General features: G+C 37.5%; 2 protein-coding genes across 3 annotated transcripts in view; both read left to right on the top strand.

Annotated features, from left to right (window-relative positions):
- Nucleotides 1-9,892, top strand: part of trim33 (tripartite motif containing 33) — a 20,964-nt gene extending 11,072 nt beyond the window's left edge. The window contains 11 exon segments of the mRNA XM_025059081.1: nucleotides 1-249; nucleotides 1,313-1,513; nucleotides 1,702-1,834; nucleotides 2,317-2,380; nucleotides 2,807-2,960; nucleotides 3,121-3,536; nucleotides 4,225-4,336; nucleotides 4,422-4,496; nucleotides 6,009-6,161; nucleotides 7,798-7,848; nucleotides 9,174-9,892. The exon segment at nucleotides 1-249 is cut by the window's left edge and continues 305 nt beyond it. Of these exon segments, the coding sequence (XP_024914849.1) occupies nucleotides 1-249; nucleotides 1,313-1,513; nucleotides 1,702-1,834; nucleotides 2,317-2,380; nucleotides 2,807-2,960; nucleotides 3,121-3,536; nucleotides 4,225-4,336; nucleotides 4,422-4,496; nucleotides 6,009-6,161; nucleotides 7,798-7,848; nucleotides 9,174-9,401 (1,836 nt within the window). The 3' untranslated portion in view covers nucleotides 9,402-9,892.
- Nucleotides 9,893-11,478: 1,586 nt separating this feature from the next.
- Nucleotides 11,479-16,474, top strand: slc66a1 (solute carrier family 66 member 1). 2 transcript variants are annotated; one of them, XM_025059083.1, is made up of 6 exons: nucleotides 11,479-11,608; nucleotides 14,307-14,500; nucleotides 14,577-14,706; nucleotides 14,900-14,987; nucleotides 15,816-15,970; nucleotides 16,058-16,472. In XM_025059083.1, the coding sequence occupies exons 2-6, from the start codon at nucleotides 14,310-14,312 to the stop codon at nucleotides 16,166-16,168; spliced, it is 675 nt and encodes a 224-aa protein (XP_024914851.1). In that variant the 5' UTR covers nucleotides 11,479-11,608; nucleotides 14,307-14,309; the 3' UTR covers nucleotides 16,169-16,472. The 2 variants fall into 2 exon arrangements, with proteins under 2 accessions (XP_024914851.1, XP_024914852.1); XM_025059084.1 differs by lacking the exon at nucleotides 11,479-11,608 and adding an exon at nucleotides 13,190-13,253 and having other exon boundaries at nucleotides 16,058-16,474.
- The last annotated feature ends 134 nt before the right edge of the window (nucleotides 16,475-16,608 follow it).

Genomic DNA, 16,608 nt, shown 5'->3' with positions numbered 1-16,608 from the left:
TCACTGAAAAAACCAACAGATTTTATGATGTATTAATGGGTTTATTTTCCTTAGCCTCCCAGGCTCATCAGTATGCAGCAGATGCCCAGGGGACCTGGTGGTATGAACGGTGGACCTGGGGGGCCAATGTACCCTTCTTCCCATCACATGCGTTTACCAGGACCCCCACAGGGTCGAATGCCCTCAGCCCAGCCCAGAATGAATGGACAGCAGTATTCACCCATGATGCAGCCTCAGATTCAACGACAGGTCGGTGCAACAGTTTTGTTCTCATTGTCAAAAAAGTCAGCTTTTGTATTCCAGGTCGTATAATTGGTATAAATAGTGTTTTGTGTGCAGGTTTTCAAATAAACTACTTCTGTTGTTTTAATAGTGCTCCATAGAAACAGAACAGAAAGCAGGGTCCTTAATAGCCAGTGAGCCTGTCTCTTCTTTTAACTTTGTGTTTAAAAGGTGTTGGAGAACAGTGAGACTTACAGCGTCAGCACAGTAAAGTTGCAGTCACAAACTGATTATTTTGCCAAACATTATGACTAGATATTCCAATTTTTAATATATTGTGATATTATAACCCTTGTTAGCTTACATGGTTATACTTAGCTCTGTAATAGGTCTGTATATTACCTTAGCGTTTCAATATTATAAGATTTCGAGTCTTTATAAAAAGGTGAAAGTGTCTCCTCACTGTGTCTGGCTCTATGTTACTGTGCCTATATGTACGTGATTTTTTAAAGTACGGATGACTCGATCCGATTGGTATTGGTCCAATAGTTGTCAAAATGTAACTGATCTGTTCTAATACCTAATCCCAAATGCTCAATCTGAGTGATATCGGTATGGGCTGATATGCCGAGTTGCAGTATTGTTATCAGACTTGATAAAGTTGAATCGAGCCATCTCTATTTTAAAGTATCGTGCAGTGTATAAAAATGTACCTTCACTGAATGCATATAAGACTAGGTAAGAGAAACCTCCTCTATATCTAGCCTTTTTCTTTTTGTCCAGATGTCTATAGAATCTGAGATGAGCCACCAAAGGTTTCGTTTCTTACTACAATCAGGGGTTTGGCACCTTTTTTCCTACTTAGCCATTTGTCTTTCTTCTGTGTGTGTGTCATCACCCAAATGCATGATCATGCAGCCATGTAATTGTCAAAATAATGTGATTTGGATATTAATGAAGAGACCCTTCTCATGGTCCTGTTCTCCCTCTTTTTCCTCCCTCTCTCTCTCCTGTGGCTATCTTTTTTCCCCTTCCTCCTATTGCCACGATCACTTTCTCCTACATCCATCAACATTTTCATTTTGTACAGCATTCCAACCCGGGACATGCAGGCCCTTTCCCGGTGGCATCCCACCATAACGCTAACCCCACAAGTCCCACCAGTGCCAGTATGGCTGGTGCCCACGCACATCGTGGGCCTGCAAGCCCCATCGTAAGTCCCATAGAACTCATCCCGTCTGTTACCAATCCTGAGAACCTGCCCTGCCTACCTGAGATCCCATATATCCAGGTAAGCACATTCTAACCAAGAAGTTTAAAGAGTTATTTTACAGTATATACAAATGTGGAAGGAATTAGAAAACATGGGGATTCAACGTGAAGTCGAACCTGTCTACTATACTTCTAATAAAATGTTCCTGGTCTCATTATTCAGTATTTTTTCTCTGTTTTTCCATCTCCAATTTATGGGCGTGTTAGCTTGAGGATGTAGGCTCCAGTAACCTTGGGAACCTCCTGACTCGGTATATCTCTGCCAGCACACAGCATCAGCAGGGTGTAGTTGACATGAATCCTTCACCTGCTCTATCCACACACTCACCTGGATCATCAGGTATTTATTTACCTATTCATAATTTAATAAGTGTTATTGAATTTCTATATTATGTTTTTAATTTTACATGTTCAAAAATCTTTCTCTCAGTGGTAAAAGAAGAGGCAACATGCTCAGTTCTTGCAGCATCTGTATCACCATGTACAGTTTAACACTAAAGTGGTTGGTGCTGAATTTCAGAATCCAATTCCATGATAATCTTTCTAAATAACAGATGTTAATGTTAAAATTCTGAATGTTTCCTAAAATAAAAGATCTGAGCACTTAAATCATAATCACTGGTAAGAGTATAGCCTTTTACACATACATTATGTCACAGGAAACTTAACATAAAAAAGCCATCATTTTATGTTTTATTGCAACTTTTATGGCATGTATTATCTATATTTGTACATCAAATATCTTTCTGCAATTGATTAACCTTTTTTGTTCTAAAAAAAAAGGAAGAAAGAAAGAAGATAAATCAATTTTTGATTTTGCAGGATTGTCCAATGCTCACACCCCTGCACGACCATCAAGTACATCCAGCACAGGCAGCAGAGGAAGGTAAGAAGAGTATCATCAGCCAAATTCTCCAACATTGAACATTGGTTTTGACAGAATGGTGTGGATGTTCCCACATTTCAGAATGTTAATACGGGCTCAGTGCAATATTGTAAACACCAATACTACTATATATTTCTTTTTCAAATTCTGCTCTATAAGCTTTTATTTATGCAAGTGACTTGTGATAGAAAAATCTCAAGAACATCCTGTGACTCATGGAAGTGAAAATTTGTTTTTATTCGCACTGATAATGGTGCGGTTTTAGTCAACACTAACAAATGAAAATCCTAATCTCATTATATAGTGTGGTCAGGTATATTACAATTTTAGAGAGCTCCTTTTTATGGTATATGTTTTACCCTAACAACTGTGCAGACTTACTGGACTTATGAATAAGAATTGTTATTCAATTTTCATTTGTCTCAGCTGTAGCTCCTCTGGGAAGACAGGGCTAGGGAGTGGAACTGGTGCAGAGCAGGTGAAGGTGAAGCAGGAACCTGGCACAGACAGCAGCTACAGCTGTCCATCATCATCTGTCAAGTCAGAGCGCAGCAAAGATGCGGGAAGGAGCGCCTGCATGGTACAAATATGCCTGTTTATCCATGATAAGCGTGTGCCGTTGTTGCTTAGGGGTTTTCTATTAATGATAAGTTAGAGATTAGTTAAATTAAGAAGGTTTGATTTTTATGACACATAAAAACCAGTTTGTGTGTGTGTGTGTGTGTGTGTGTTTTCCCCAGATGAGCAGTCCTGAAAGCAGCCCCTGTACTACAACAACAGCTCCAGGTCAGGAAGCCACAAAAACTTTGGCGGACTGCATCAAAACAGAACCCCAGTCTGAAACACCATGTTCTGAACTAAATGGCTCTACTAAATTAGCACCACCACCACCATCATCATCATCTTCTGGCACCACTACCTCATTGTCTACAAAGAGCAGCAGCACATATAGTCGTCTGCTTACTAATGGAAGCTCAGAAAAGGGGGCAGAGGTTCACAGGAGCACAAGTACAAGCCACTCTGCCGGGAAAGAGGAGGATCCCAATGAAGACTGGTGCGCTGTTTGTATTAATGGTGGTGACCTGCTATGCTGTGACCGCTGCCCCAAAGTGTTCCACATGAAATGTCATGTACCTACCATCAAAATCTTCCCAAAGTGAGTGGTCTGTACAGCTAATGTTTTTGACCTCAGGATGTTGCCTTTATCATGCAGACACACTGACACAGCCAATTAAATTTAGAAAATTCAAGAAGTACTATTTACTGGTTTGAGAGTGAGGCAGAAACATGTTAAGAACGTGTTCAAGAGGAACATGGAACCATAGTAATATTGGTAAAATGACAGTCCCCCTTTACAGTTAGATTTTACAATTAGACTCTATTAAAACTGAATTCCCTCTAAAATAAATATAAAATCACCAAACAAAAATACAAGAATTTCAGTATAATCATGTTTCAGTACAACATGAAGGGCTGAATTCTGTTTTTCAAAATTCTACCCCTGTGTTGATTTTGAGTTTAAATCAGTGTATACCTGCCATAAACCATAGATACAAACAACAGTGAGTGTTTTGCCTTTTTAAATGGTAGTAAATAAGAAGGTAGTCCAAGTAGTTTGTTTTTACTCTCTCTGAACCTATTCTGTGATCATTATTAAGGTCACTGACATCGTCATAATAACAACATCAATGACTGACTATTTGGCCATACACACTCAAGTCAGTGATTGACCATTAACTCATTAAAGCATTTGATTAAACTGTTGATTACTGATGGCTCACCTTACGTCAAAAGTTGCATAAAAAAGATTCACGCTTTCCTCTGGTTTTTTTTTCCTCTCTTAGGGGTGACTTTCTTTGCACTTTTTGCCGAAGTATTTCCAGTCCTGAGATAGAGTACTGTGACGACAACAAAAAATACAAAGGAGAGCAGTGCCTCAATCCTGAAGACCAGAGGGTCAGTTACATTCAACACTGTCACTGCGAGAATCTCTTCCAGTTTTATATGCAGCAACTTATTCTCTCACTTCTTCTCTGTACAGAAATGTGAACGCCTGCTGCTCTACATTTACTGTCATGAGCTCAGTGTTGGCTTCAGGGAACCTGTACCCAGTTCTGTAAGTTGTACTTTTACACTGACACACTCACAAGCAGGGGGTTGAAGCTATTTTACCTTTCTCTTGATTATCAGTTATCTATTGTGGAATTTCCAGGTGTACTATAGAAACTTGAAAATCTTATCTTTGTTCATCTAAGAAACAAAGTCCTATTTTGTAGTAAAACACCTACAAAAGTATTTTTTGTAGCAAATGGGATGTTGAGTTTCAGACACATTGGATATTTTTGATTAATTAGTAACATTGACTCACATTTGTTGCCTATGTTAACATTATCTATATGAGGAAAGTGGAGCAAACAAAACAGTGATTACCTTTCTTCCTGGATGCTTCTAAAATAGGATGGCTAGGTGTTAATGAAGTGAAAATTAGAATTTTGCTGCATGTCTCTACACTTTGCACCGACTACACAGCCGTAAAATCAACCTGGGGCAGGTTGATTTTGAAGCTTTTTGACTGGTGTGAGTTTTATTTTTTCGAGCACTTTAATTCGAGGAAATGATGAGAAATGGATTTATATTGTATAATTATTGGGTTCACTGTAATTTTTTCATTTGTTCACACAGTTCTGTTTTGTTTTTTGTTTTTTTAGGACCTTGTTAAAAACGGGGATATATTTGTTATTAATTATAACAGTAACGAACATTCATGTAATTTACATCATTTTGCTCTCTGTCACAGGCGGTAATCAAATATTTTTTGTAATGTAATAGTAGATCCAATTTGTATTTACAGGAATGTGCCCTAGAAAGTAAGGGGCTAGAACACTATGTATTTTTTTACGGTGTAGTGTGAGTTGTAACTGCTTATTTATTTCTGCTCCTTATTTCTGATGAGTTGTTGTTGAGATTATTATTAAGGTTCAAATTAAATTGAAACCCCTAGTCAAACTTAGACTGCAAAACTGGTTTCACTTGAGTTGTAGTTGCGTTGTATTGGACATTGAACACACAATTAAGTGACGTTCTAATCCAATCAAATAAGTTTAAAGACAAAGACTGATGAGTAGTAGTTTTTGTCGATGACTCCAAGATAAATCAAGGGGACTGAACAAAAGTCACTGCAGTTAAATCCTCATTGTTAACAATTGTACAGAATACAGCCACTGTAAGAAACTTTGAGTTGATACTGAGCCCACATGTTTTTGAGTCTGAAATACAAAAGTAGTTTGAGTCAAATCCAACTCAAATGTGCAGAATTACAAGCCACAGTTAAAGTCTCTAAAGAAGAAAAAGCCAATACTGCATGAGTCCAAGAGACTCTTAAGTACAACAGTGTTGAAACTAGACTGAACTAGACACGATACACCAGTTTGATTAGTGTTAGTAATACTGAAATCGTAGTAAATTACTTAATTAAAACCAATTTTCTGTTGAAAACTATAGCTGGTCCATCTTAATGCATTCCTACTGTTGCTCAATTGATGTCGATCCAGAAGAGGCACCGATTCCCGTCCTGCTGTTTTATATTAAGAGGAATTCTGTTTTGTGACCCACTTTGGTTTTAACCCAGGTTCCCAATTACTACAAGATTATAAAGCAGCCAATGGATCTAAAGAAGGTGAAGAAGAAGCTGCAGTTACGGACTCCCCACCACTACTTGTCAGTCCTGGACTTTGTGTCAGATATGCGCCTGGTTTTCAAGAACTGTGCAATGTACAACGAGGTGAGCAGCATGCATCTCTAGTCTGTGGAATGGCATCTGTCTGTGTGTGTGAGCGTGCATGTAGACAAGGGTGATACTGGTAAAAGTTTGTTTTTCTTTTATGTGCACCTGGATTAACCACCACTGGAGTCCAGCCTCAATTCCAAGTTACAGCCATATCTTAGAAAGGAGGTGGGGAGTGGTCTATCAACCTGCTTTACATTTGATTTCTCACACTTACTAACACTGAGTGTTTAAGTGTTTACGTCTTCACACTGGCTGTAAAAAAGATAATCTGTTCTGTTGTTATGAATCTCTCTGACCAGTTTTTTATTGAAATGTAATTTCTTAATTGTCAATAATGGAAAGTTGCACACTGTATATGCACACTGGACAGTCACATGGGGGAGATGATATTATTATAATATAATATTAATACAGGAGTGAACACTCTGTGTATTGTTATTCTGATTATCACAAAATGTTTATTTTGCATAAAATCAACCAGTAGGAATCCAAAGTACAAAAGATGACCTAAGTTTAATATGTGCTGTTGTTATGCTCCAAAAATTAACAGCAAGCGGGTTCCTTCACTGGAATGAAATAAGGCCTCATGTCTGTTGCATTGCATGAGTTGAAGACAGTAATAGAGACTTAACTTGTTGTTATCCTTATGTTAGATTTGCTAAATTTAAGTTATTGTAGGTAAATAAAAGGGATGGTTTCTATAAACATATGTTGACTTCAGTGGGATTCAAACCATAGCAATACGTTCAAATATTTAAACTAAACCTTTTGTTGTTTTTGAAGTTCGTATCACAACAGTCTGTCTTTGTTTTTCAAATTATTCTCTCAATAACCAAACATTTTGCATTCAGTTTTATGTGCATTATATAGGGGATTTAATACACAGCTGTTAAGATGGCTATTAAATATTAAATAAAGCAACTTATTCTAAACTGATTTGAGCCATTGCACAAGGCTATTGACAATTATAATAAAGGTATTTATTGTATTATTTGTCTAGGCCTTGGTTTCAATACCATGAATGCTATAGCAGCACAGACCAACATCAGACAAAACAGACAGAACAAACATATATAGTGTAGTTAACATATATTGTCTGTAGATACGGAACCATCTTCCCCTGAAACACAGATGTAACTGTACCCAACCGCTGCTCATGCAAGTCGTTCGCCTCTAGTAACTTAACATGAGTTAGCAGTTAGCACAGGCTAGCTTGGTATATCTTATGAAAGTGTTATTTGTCAGCTCTGCTGTTTGGGAACACCACAGTTGTTCAGTGAACCATAGTAACAGTTCGGGGGGGCGCGGCTGGGGGGGAGGGGACAATTGAATAGACAGAAAAATGTGTTGTCATTGTTGAGCCAACACCAGCTATTGAGAACCTCAGTATGCACCATGTATGTGTGTGTATATATATATGTGTGTGTGTGTGTATATATACACACATATATATGTGTGTGTATATATTGACTTTATACATCCAATGTATGGATCTTCACTTGCTGTTAATTTGTGCAGTAGCAACAAAGGACTACATGTAGTCCAGAAGCACTTTGATTGTACTGTGAACTCTTTTCTCCCCCTGCTGCTTCACTATCTGTTTGTTGTAATGTCATTGCCCCTTTTTTAGATGTCTCGAATAATCCAGGTTTATGATGAGGAGAAACACATTAATTCACAGGTAAGATATTTCATAGAGAGCACAGGTGTCCTGACCCCTCCCACCGAGGCTCCAAGAATTGTGTTTGGCTTTTGTCCCAGAGAGAATTCACGAGCATGATATTTAAGTCGTGCTTTAAAATGCAGATTGTTTGGATTACACCTGACTTTTCATAAAATAGGTAACTGTGATATCTTACCCTACTGCTGCAACTACAGTGTGACTGCATAGATACTAGATTCATCTCAGAGGTACTGACATACAGTACAGTAATTGTCTGTAGGGGTGTGATCTTAAACAAGTCCTGTGCAGTGCTATTTTGTTTGACTTTGAGCAGTTGAGTTTTACAGGCCAGGATTTAATACAGCAAATGTCACTACTCCATTCCACCTACATGCTCTGGCTTGGTACCTGTAATTCAGTTAAGGAGGTGATGTTCAACCAGCAACATCCTAAACAGCTTTATCTCTATTGCAAACTCTACCTAAAGTAATGAAACTGTATGGGTTCCAATTACCTGGTAAGAGCAACACCCCCCCCCCCCCCCCCCCCCCTTTACAATAATGGCTAAAAGAACAGGAAATTCTTCTGGAAAGTAGTTGTCCTAATGGTGGATTAGTCACATTATTATGACATAATAATTGTTAAAAAAAAAACTGATTTGAACATAGGGTAGTTCATATATTAGTTCAATGCTGTTCATATATTTGACCAGCAGTAACTCAGATGTTCAGACTAGGCTACAGAGAAATGGTGTTAGAGTCCTGATATGGGTATGTCTTGGGTCTGTTTCTGGTTGTTTGTTTAAATCATGACCCTAAGGAAGCAGACGGTGGAGAAAAGCTTAGATTGAACTTTATTGATCCCACACTGGGGAAGATAACAGCCCAAACAAACGATCATTGGTCTGATGTCCCCTGTTTCACAGGTTGTTCTTTGTCATTATTTTGAGCTACTGATTGGTTCCAGAAATGGTAGCAGTACAGCATTGGCGAACAGGAGTTAAGTGCGTTGTGTTTTCATACTTACAGGTTGAACTACGATGAATGCATTTGCATTTGCTATTTATTTATTGAAAATAATTATTTCAATTGTGTACATGCTTCATGGAACCACAGTGGGACAGGGAGGCAGGATAACTCTGCTCTATACAACAAGGTTGTCCTGGTGGCCAACCTGCCACCAGGAGTCTTTACCACATCTAATTTCTTTTGTCATTGTCCCTTTTCTCTTCCCTCCTTCATTCCTTCTGCTGATTGGCTCTCACCAACTTCCTGCACTTCCACTCTTCACCCCCTCCTTTCCTGCCATTTTTACCTTCCTTCCTTTTCCTCTTTATCTGATAGGTGGGGTCAGAGATGGAGATATCTGGAAAGACAGTGAGTCTGTATTTCGAGGACAAACTGTTGAAGATGTTTCCAGGCCAGAACTTCCCAGAAAGGCTGGAGGTGGAACCCAGAGACGAAAAGGAAAAAGAAAAGGAAGAAGATGATGCAGACGACTCGGATGACAACTTTGTACAGCCCAGACGCAAACGATTAAAAGCAGACGATAAAGCAATGCACATCAAGTGAGATGTGAACAGAGAAAGTGTTGGCAAAAAACTGTCTTCCTCACTTTCCCCGTCTTAACTTTGAGGCAGAAAAGAAGGACAATTAAGCTGTACAAACTGCGTGTTGTTTTTTTTCTGTTATCTTCGCCTTGTAAAGCATTGTTACCGACATTAAGAAGTCTGAGCTGAACAGACCTAAAACACAAGAGTTTCTTTCTTCCTAAATTTGTGGACGCCTAATTTGCATAAAAAGTAGGACTTGATTTTTCAGTAGCTAATTATTGGTCCTTTACGATCATTTGGTTTCATTTATAGATTAGTGGTGAGATTTGCTTTATACAACATTTAAGTTCAGTCTTCTGTTTAATGTATTATATATATCCTTTGACATGGATTCTGCAATATTTGTATTACTTTGTGAAAACCCTATGTAAATAAGAGAATCTAGCCCATTGAAACTATTCCTACAGTGTAGATGTTGCGTCACCATTAAAACCTGTTCCTGAAATATAACAGGCTCTTAGTGAGCTTTTATTGGACCGTGTATCTGTAAATGTGTTATTGCACATCGCTGATGGTGTGTAGACCAGCTGACTGATCTCTTAACCAAACACAATGGTGGCTAGACGTGTCATCTGGTTTAACTTTTGAAGGTACTCAAATGAAATCCAAGCTACTAGATTTAGGTGATTAGCATTTATCATTCCAGCTAAATATAAACAGCCCTGCAGACACAATATTGTAAACGTCAAGATAAGCTCAAATGGGGGGGGGAGGGGTGTGACTGTTTTTACACAAATCTGTCAGTTTTAAGTTATCAGTTTTTACTGTTACTGAAATTTTAACTGCTTTAACTTCCTGCTGTAAGGAAGAATGGACCAATTGGTGGAAATGAAAAAAAGACTTCAGCAAATCACACTCCATACATCAGCAGCATTTTAGCAGCACCAGTGTCTCTACAATAGCATTCTTTTTTTCCAGTTTGGTTTAAAATGAAAATTGCTACTCTGTTGTGCCACTGATCCATGCAGAGTGTTTCTGGTCTTATGAAAGGTAGCTGTAATGAACACCACACATTTACTTTCATTTTGTTTCAGATGGCTGTACTCCTAATAAAATTGATCAGTTTAAATTTACACTTGGTTTAGAAGAGAGCTCTTACAACCCATATTTAAAGGATCACAAAGATGGGGGCTAATGTGTTCACTCAGAAATAATGTGGATAACTCATTTAATAAGTGTGACGCTGTTTCAACATTTAAGAAACCCTTTGTTTTTGTAAATGATCTCAAGTACTTTATTAAGATTGAACGACGGCAATATGCATGTGCCTCTTTAACTTAGGTTTAATGTCTGCGTCCACCCTCTAGTGGTGACACTAGGAAGTTTAACTCTGGCAGCCCTTCCCTTTGGATAAATATACAAGGTAAGGCAACGTTTTGTGAGTGGTGTCGATCAGCATTCACGGTTGCCTTCAATATTAAGAATACTACTTTTGCACTCATTATAAGGTGAAAGTCTTTTTTTATACGAGATCTGCACACATTTGTAACCCGCGTGCACAACATACCTTGTAAACATCTTTAATTGAATAAGTTTATTAGATTTTATTTGTCTGAACCGATATCACTTCACCTCTTTGACTATTTTTAAGAACATTGCGGGCATCATTTTAATTGATTTGTTTATCATATAATTTAAAGCTTTTGCCTGTTAAAAATTAAAGTGTAAAGAACAACACGTTTCTGTTGAGATGTACCAATTAAAGCAAACCTTACATATACATATTATGACGTTACCTGAAACGATTTGTGCAGCTAACCGTTTTTTGCCCGATAAAGTGGTATACATGTTTTTACTCATTGTTAGCTGTGAAGACAGTTAAACTCATGTTCTTCCATCCGTTCTAATCCACTCTGGCCCCGTGCTGTCCATTTCCGGTGGCCTTAGTGTTTTAGCACACGCACAAGAATCAACAGACGTCAGCAATTTGATCACGCAGTCACGTGTCGTCGAGTGTGGAAAATTGCAGTAAAGATGAAAATAAAACTGAGGAGCTGGCGTCAGCTCAGTGATGTGCCAAGTCGACAGTCCTGACCCGAGGTCAGCTGACATGTTCTCTTTTTTTAAACCGCATAAGAAAATTAGGAAGTATCAAGTGTAGCGGACTCTTTACTCTTTTTCTGTTTTCATTTAGAGTCTGCTGCTGGAATTGAGCAGCTTTTCAAGGTAATACATTTTATGAATAATTATTTTAATTTTCTGACAATATTATCTAAGAGTTTATCTAAATGAAAAAACTATGATCTCATATATGAAAAAAACCTATTAGTATTTGAATCTTTCATTCTAAACTATAAAAAACTATTATATTTACTTGGAAAAAATGTAAATGTTTTTGTTAAAAAATGATTAAATTAAATGAATAATTTTCATAAACAATAATTCCTAAAAAAAAAAACAAGATTTTCATTGAGAAAATACCTGATTTAGTTCATGAAATAGTAGTGTCAGGTCTGTGAACACTTCAAAGACTGAGAACATTTTCATACGAAGTTGTCTTCTCACACCCCGAGCCTCTTTAGGTTTGGATATTGTTTCTATATATCACTGGACATTAGTCTTTCTCGACTGTCTACTAAAATGCAGAGCTTATTGAAGAATGCAGGTGGCCTCAGGACCAATGACTGATTTACTTTGTGCAGTGAAATAATACAGTCTAACAAGACTTGTTGATATGTGATGAGGGAATGTGAAATGTGCGAGCCCTGAAATAGCAGAGTCAATCCTAGAGAGAAGGCTCAGTAACATTAAAGCAGAACATTAGTTTTGTGACATCTGCATATGGTAAGATAAAAAGGATGACCAATATTCAAGTCAGCAATAGTTATTACCATATATAGCTGCTAAAACAAAGCAATATAAAATCTTCTATGTCTGAGTAATACAAAAGACCAGCTGGCCTGTCAAGTCTTTCTCTGTCTTTTCATATGTATGTAAGTTTGCCTGTAAACATAGCAGGTAATAATGCATTGTACGATTACAGATTAGATGGGTAGATGGTTAAATGTAGCCAAAATTAAGGTGTAAATAAATGTTAATTTACAAAAACCGAGAAATTAGAGAAATTAAGAGATTAATGAAAAATGAACCCTACAGAAAAATCAACAATATTTTGTAGCTCATACATAGTTAAAATAGATAGAAAGTACTTTATTAACGCTAGACAAAGATATAGTTGCAAAATATATAGCAAAAATAAGGCCAGCCAAAGACCTAGTTATGTCTTTATGTAAGCCAAAAATATACAGTTTTATTGTTGTTAAACTGTTTTAGATGTTTATTAAAATAAGGCCATTTTAGCTTCAACAACTTAAAGCTAACATATAAAATAAATAAGGTTACACTGCTTCTGTAAAATATATTCATAAGCTACGGGGATGTTTTACAGAAACATTGGCGTAAAACGTTATGAATCTCCTAAATTGTCCAGCTGGACTGTTGTAGCAACAAACTGTGGTTATCTCATACAGTGAAACTGACAGCTGAACAAATGTTGGTAAAACTTTGCTTAGAAACCATCCAAGGTACTCATTAAATTAAATACCTACAATATTCAGTAAGAAATACAATATTTAATTCCTTGAATGTTTATTTCCTCCTTCAGCGCTTTAAGTTGTTTCCCTAAAGATTTCAGTCACGTGCCAGCCCAGTCTCGTGGTACAGTGACGTCTCAGCCCACAGACCAATCAGCTGCCACCTTAACCGACGTGTTTATGTACAGCTTCCGTGTTGTTGTTAGCTCAGAGTTGGCCGCTGCATTGCTGTTTTTATCCGTTCTGCTAAGGAGGTGACACGTCCATCAGCCACACAGGCAAGGAAAATGTCACATTTTGTTAGACTGTGATTCTTTTACTTGTAAAATCATGTGACTTATAGGTTTAGATGACATTTTCTTTCAGCGAAAGTCGTTGTAGCTGATTAGTTGTGTCTTTTTCGTGTAGTTTTTTATCTATAGGTTGCTGTCAAATCGCCTGTTGTGTCATAGAAAAGAAGAATGTGTTGTGTGAATCGAAGTGCCGAGGTCGACACGCTTATATCTGTTAACAGCACTGCTCTGTGACCTAATCAGCGTATCAAGAGCAGACATTTAGGACAAAAGAATGTTTTTCTCCGTTGTTTACGAAAACCTTTGACCCAACGCGACCGTATGAACCGAACTGAACGGAACTGTTTGTCCGTATTTATGGTTGTGTCGTGGAACAAAGATACTGTCTTCGAATGGAACGTCTGTTTTAAGAAAATTACGCATTAGTTCACCAGTGAATGACTCCACTGTTTCAACGTAAGAGCTCACTGGTATTGTCATTGCCCAATTTTTTGTTTTTGTTTATTGAGATTAACACAAATAAAGCTTCACAAATGTGTTAATTAATACACACCTTTATTGATCACTAAAATAGTTATCCTGATGTCATTTAAAAAATGACATCAACAGATATCTACGTATATGAATCTATTGTGTTTTTTTAGGTTTTGAATGCACAGATTTCAATTTAACTATAAATGTAATGTTGAATGACAGTAAATCTCACTTTATAGAAACAAGTTGCTTTTACTTCCTAACTCTTCCATTCCACTTAAGCACATCTTAAGGTGACAACTTCCTAAAGAAATAATTTAAAGCCAATTTTTTTAAATCTAAATTTTTCTTTAATAATCACTTACTGCATCATATGCAGAATGTGCCCAGTGGGTAGGATTTTTAAACAATTTGGGGCAAAGAACTGCCGATCACAACTTGTTAACTCATTTAGTTGGAAGAGTTGGTTGAGCTTGACTTGAGCTTGAGCTTAGGTTTATATGTAACCATATTCTACATATTGATACCAAAGTGATGATTTATCATCTCTGTTCTCTCCTGCAGACTATGTGGTCAAATGCGGCACTCACACATGCTGCCTTTGGATTGACTGATAAAGGAAACTTAACTTCCCTTTGCCCAAATGGGTCTGTCTGGGTTTGGGAAGGTCTGGGAGAATGTGCCCAGGATGCCAGGGATATGGCCAGTGTTTACCTAGGCCTCTTTTCCATCCTCTGCTTCATGATGTCCTCACTACCGTAAGGGTTTTTCTTCTACTGCCTCCATTAATCAAAGGGATTTCTGTATCAGATGTTCTCTTTTTCGTGTTTGCAGACAGTACTACAGCTCTTGTAAAAATGGGAATATGGACAGTGCTCTCTCTATTTGGTTCCTGTTACTGTGGTTGGGAGGTGACACCTGTAATCTTGTGGGCTCTTTCTTAGCAGACCAGCTTCCTCTTCAGGTGACTATGTTATCAGATGTTATCTTGTTTTCCTTAAGTTTCAGTTTGTTATCAATCAAAGAAATGGTTTTATCTGATTTCAAATCAATCCTTTCACAACTATTAGCAGACACTCTTTGTTTGTGTCTTTTTGATCAAACGATGTTTGATTGATTTTCAAACACTGCTAGTTATGTGTTCTTGCTGTTTACAGACATACACTGCAGTGTATTATGTTGTTGCTGACTTACTGATGCTGGCCTTGTATTTTTACTACAAGATAAGGAACAACGTGGCTGAAAGTAAGTCACATTTCGGACTATAAGAAACATGTTATTGCCTTAAATGATTTACAATGTCTTGTTTATATTCCACCTCTGAAACACACAGTCCTTAATAACTCAACACCAAACTTTCTACAGAATGTTTAGAGATCACTGATACCTGTATGATACCTCTTTTTCTCTTAAATTGTAAATAGTACATGTTTTTGTATAAAGGCACTTTTCTTGATAAAGACATACAAACTGTGCAACAATATTCTGCTCACCTACACAAGGAAGTAAAATATCCCAAAATGTGACTTTACTTTTTACTCAATACTGCTGCAGGTTTTTATTCAAACTGTAAATCTGCTTAACTCCTTTTGGAAATATTTTTGATATGCAGCACCATTCAAATATTTACACAAAAGTTCATCTTCACCTTTATGCTCAAATGTTGAGTATTACAGGTACTCAACGTTTAGACGTTTAGACACCCACGTTACACATGTAGTTTCACCTTCTTTTCTTTTTTTACACATATAATAACTCCACACATCTGACATTCCAGTTTTTCGACTGTTGTGAAAAGTTAGTAGTCGATCATTTATGGGATGGGATCTGTGCAGCTTTGATGTTATCGCTGCTGTGACAGGCTTCTCATATCATCGCTGATGGATATTGATCCAGACAGGAAGGAGTGATATCATGTGTGCTCTGTCATGATGTCATCATGTCTCATGTTGTTGTGACCTTTTCCACTCATCCACCCCTTCACCCAGTGACCTCTGTATAAATAATGTAAGAATGTGCCTACTTGTCCTCTTGAGTATCAATAGATAAACCAAGGTGCTGTCTGTTTTTCAGGCAGGAGGGTTTTGCACGTGTTAGGTGTCGCCTGTGTCCTGGGAGTCACAACAAACATTGTCCACACTTCAGGGTTTGGCACTCAAGAGGAAGTGGTAACTTCTGGGTTCAGGGGTCGTGCCTTGCTCTCCACTGACGACATCAGCACAGTTAAGGTAATAATATTATAAAAGTATTGAACTTCTTTAAGGAAGTTAACATTATCATTGTTTTCTATAAATATGCTGTGTCCCTGACAACAGGCCTTCAGCTCTAAAGAGATCATTGGCTTCGCCATCGGCTCAATATCGTCCCTTCTCTACCTGTGCTCCCGGCTTCCACAGATGTACACTAATGTGAGTATGACCATCTGATACAAACACAACATTAGTTTATGATTTTTCTAAATATTTCCAAATGAAATTTCACAGATATTGTTATCTTTAGCTGATGTGCATCTTTCTAAATAGCTACTACTGAAGCACTGTCTGATACTGATAAACATGTCCAAAGAGCAGCGCTGATGTGAGGTGGCTCAATGTAGAAACGTTGCGTTCTAAGTCCTGAAGAGAGATAGAGTGATGCTAATGCTAATGCTAGATGTTTCTGAAAGTTCATTTCTTGTGTTGATTTGAAAAAAAACCCCTGTCTGATAAAACAAGTCAGAAGTAGAATAAAGGACTAAGACAACCGCAAACAATAGTCACAACATGGGAAGCTTTCTGTAGCTAATTTTCTTGTGTATTACTAAAAAGTGTCAAAATTCACTGTCTCATATGACAGCAGTGCTTAACAAGGTAATAAATCTGTGTTA

Source organism: Cynoglossus semilaevis, chromosome 10, assembly GCF_000523025.1.
Source record: "Cynoglossus semilaevis isolate Cse_v1.0 chromosome 10, Cse_v1.0, whole genome shotgun sequence".
Classification (NCBI taxonomy): Eukaryota; Metazoa; Chordata; class Actinopteri; order Pleuronectiformes; family Cynoglossidae; genus Cynoglossus; species Cynoglossus semilaevis.
Note: the sequence above shows the minus strand (reverse complement) of the source record. Positions and strands in the feature narration are given on the sequence as shown.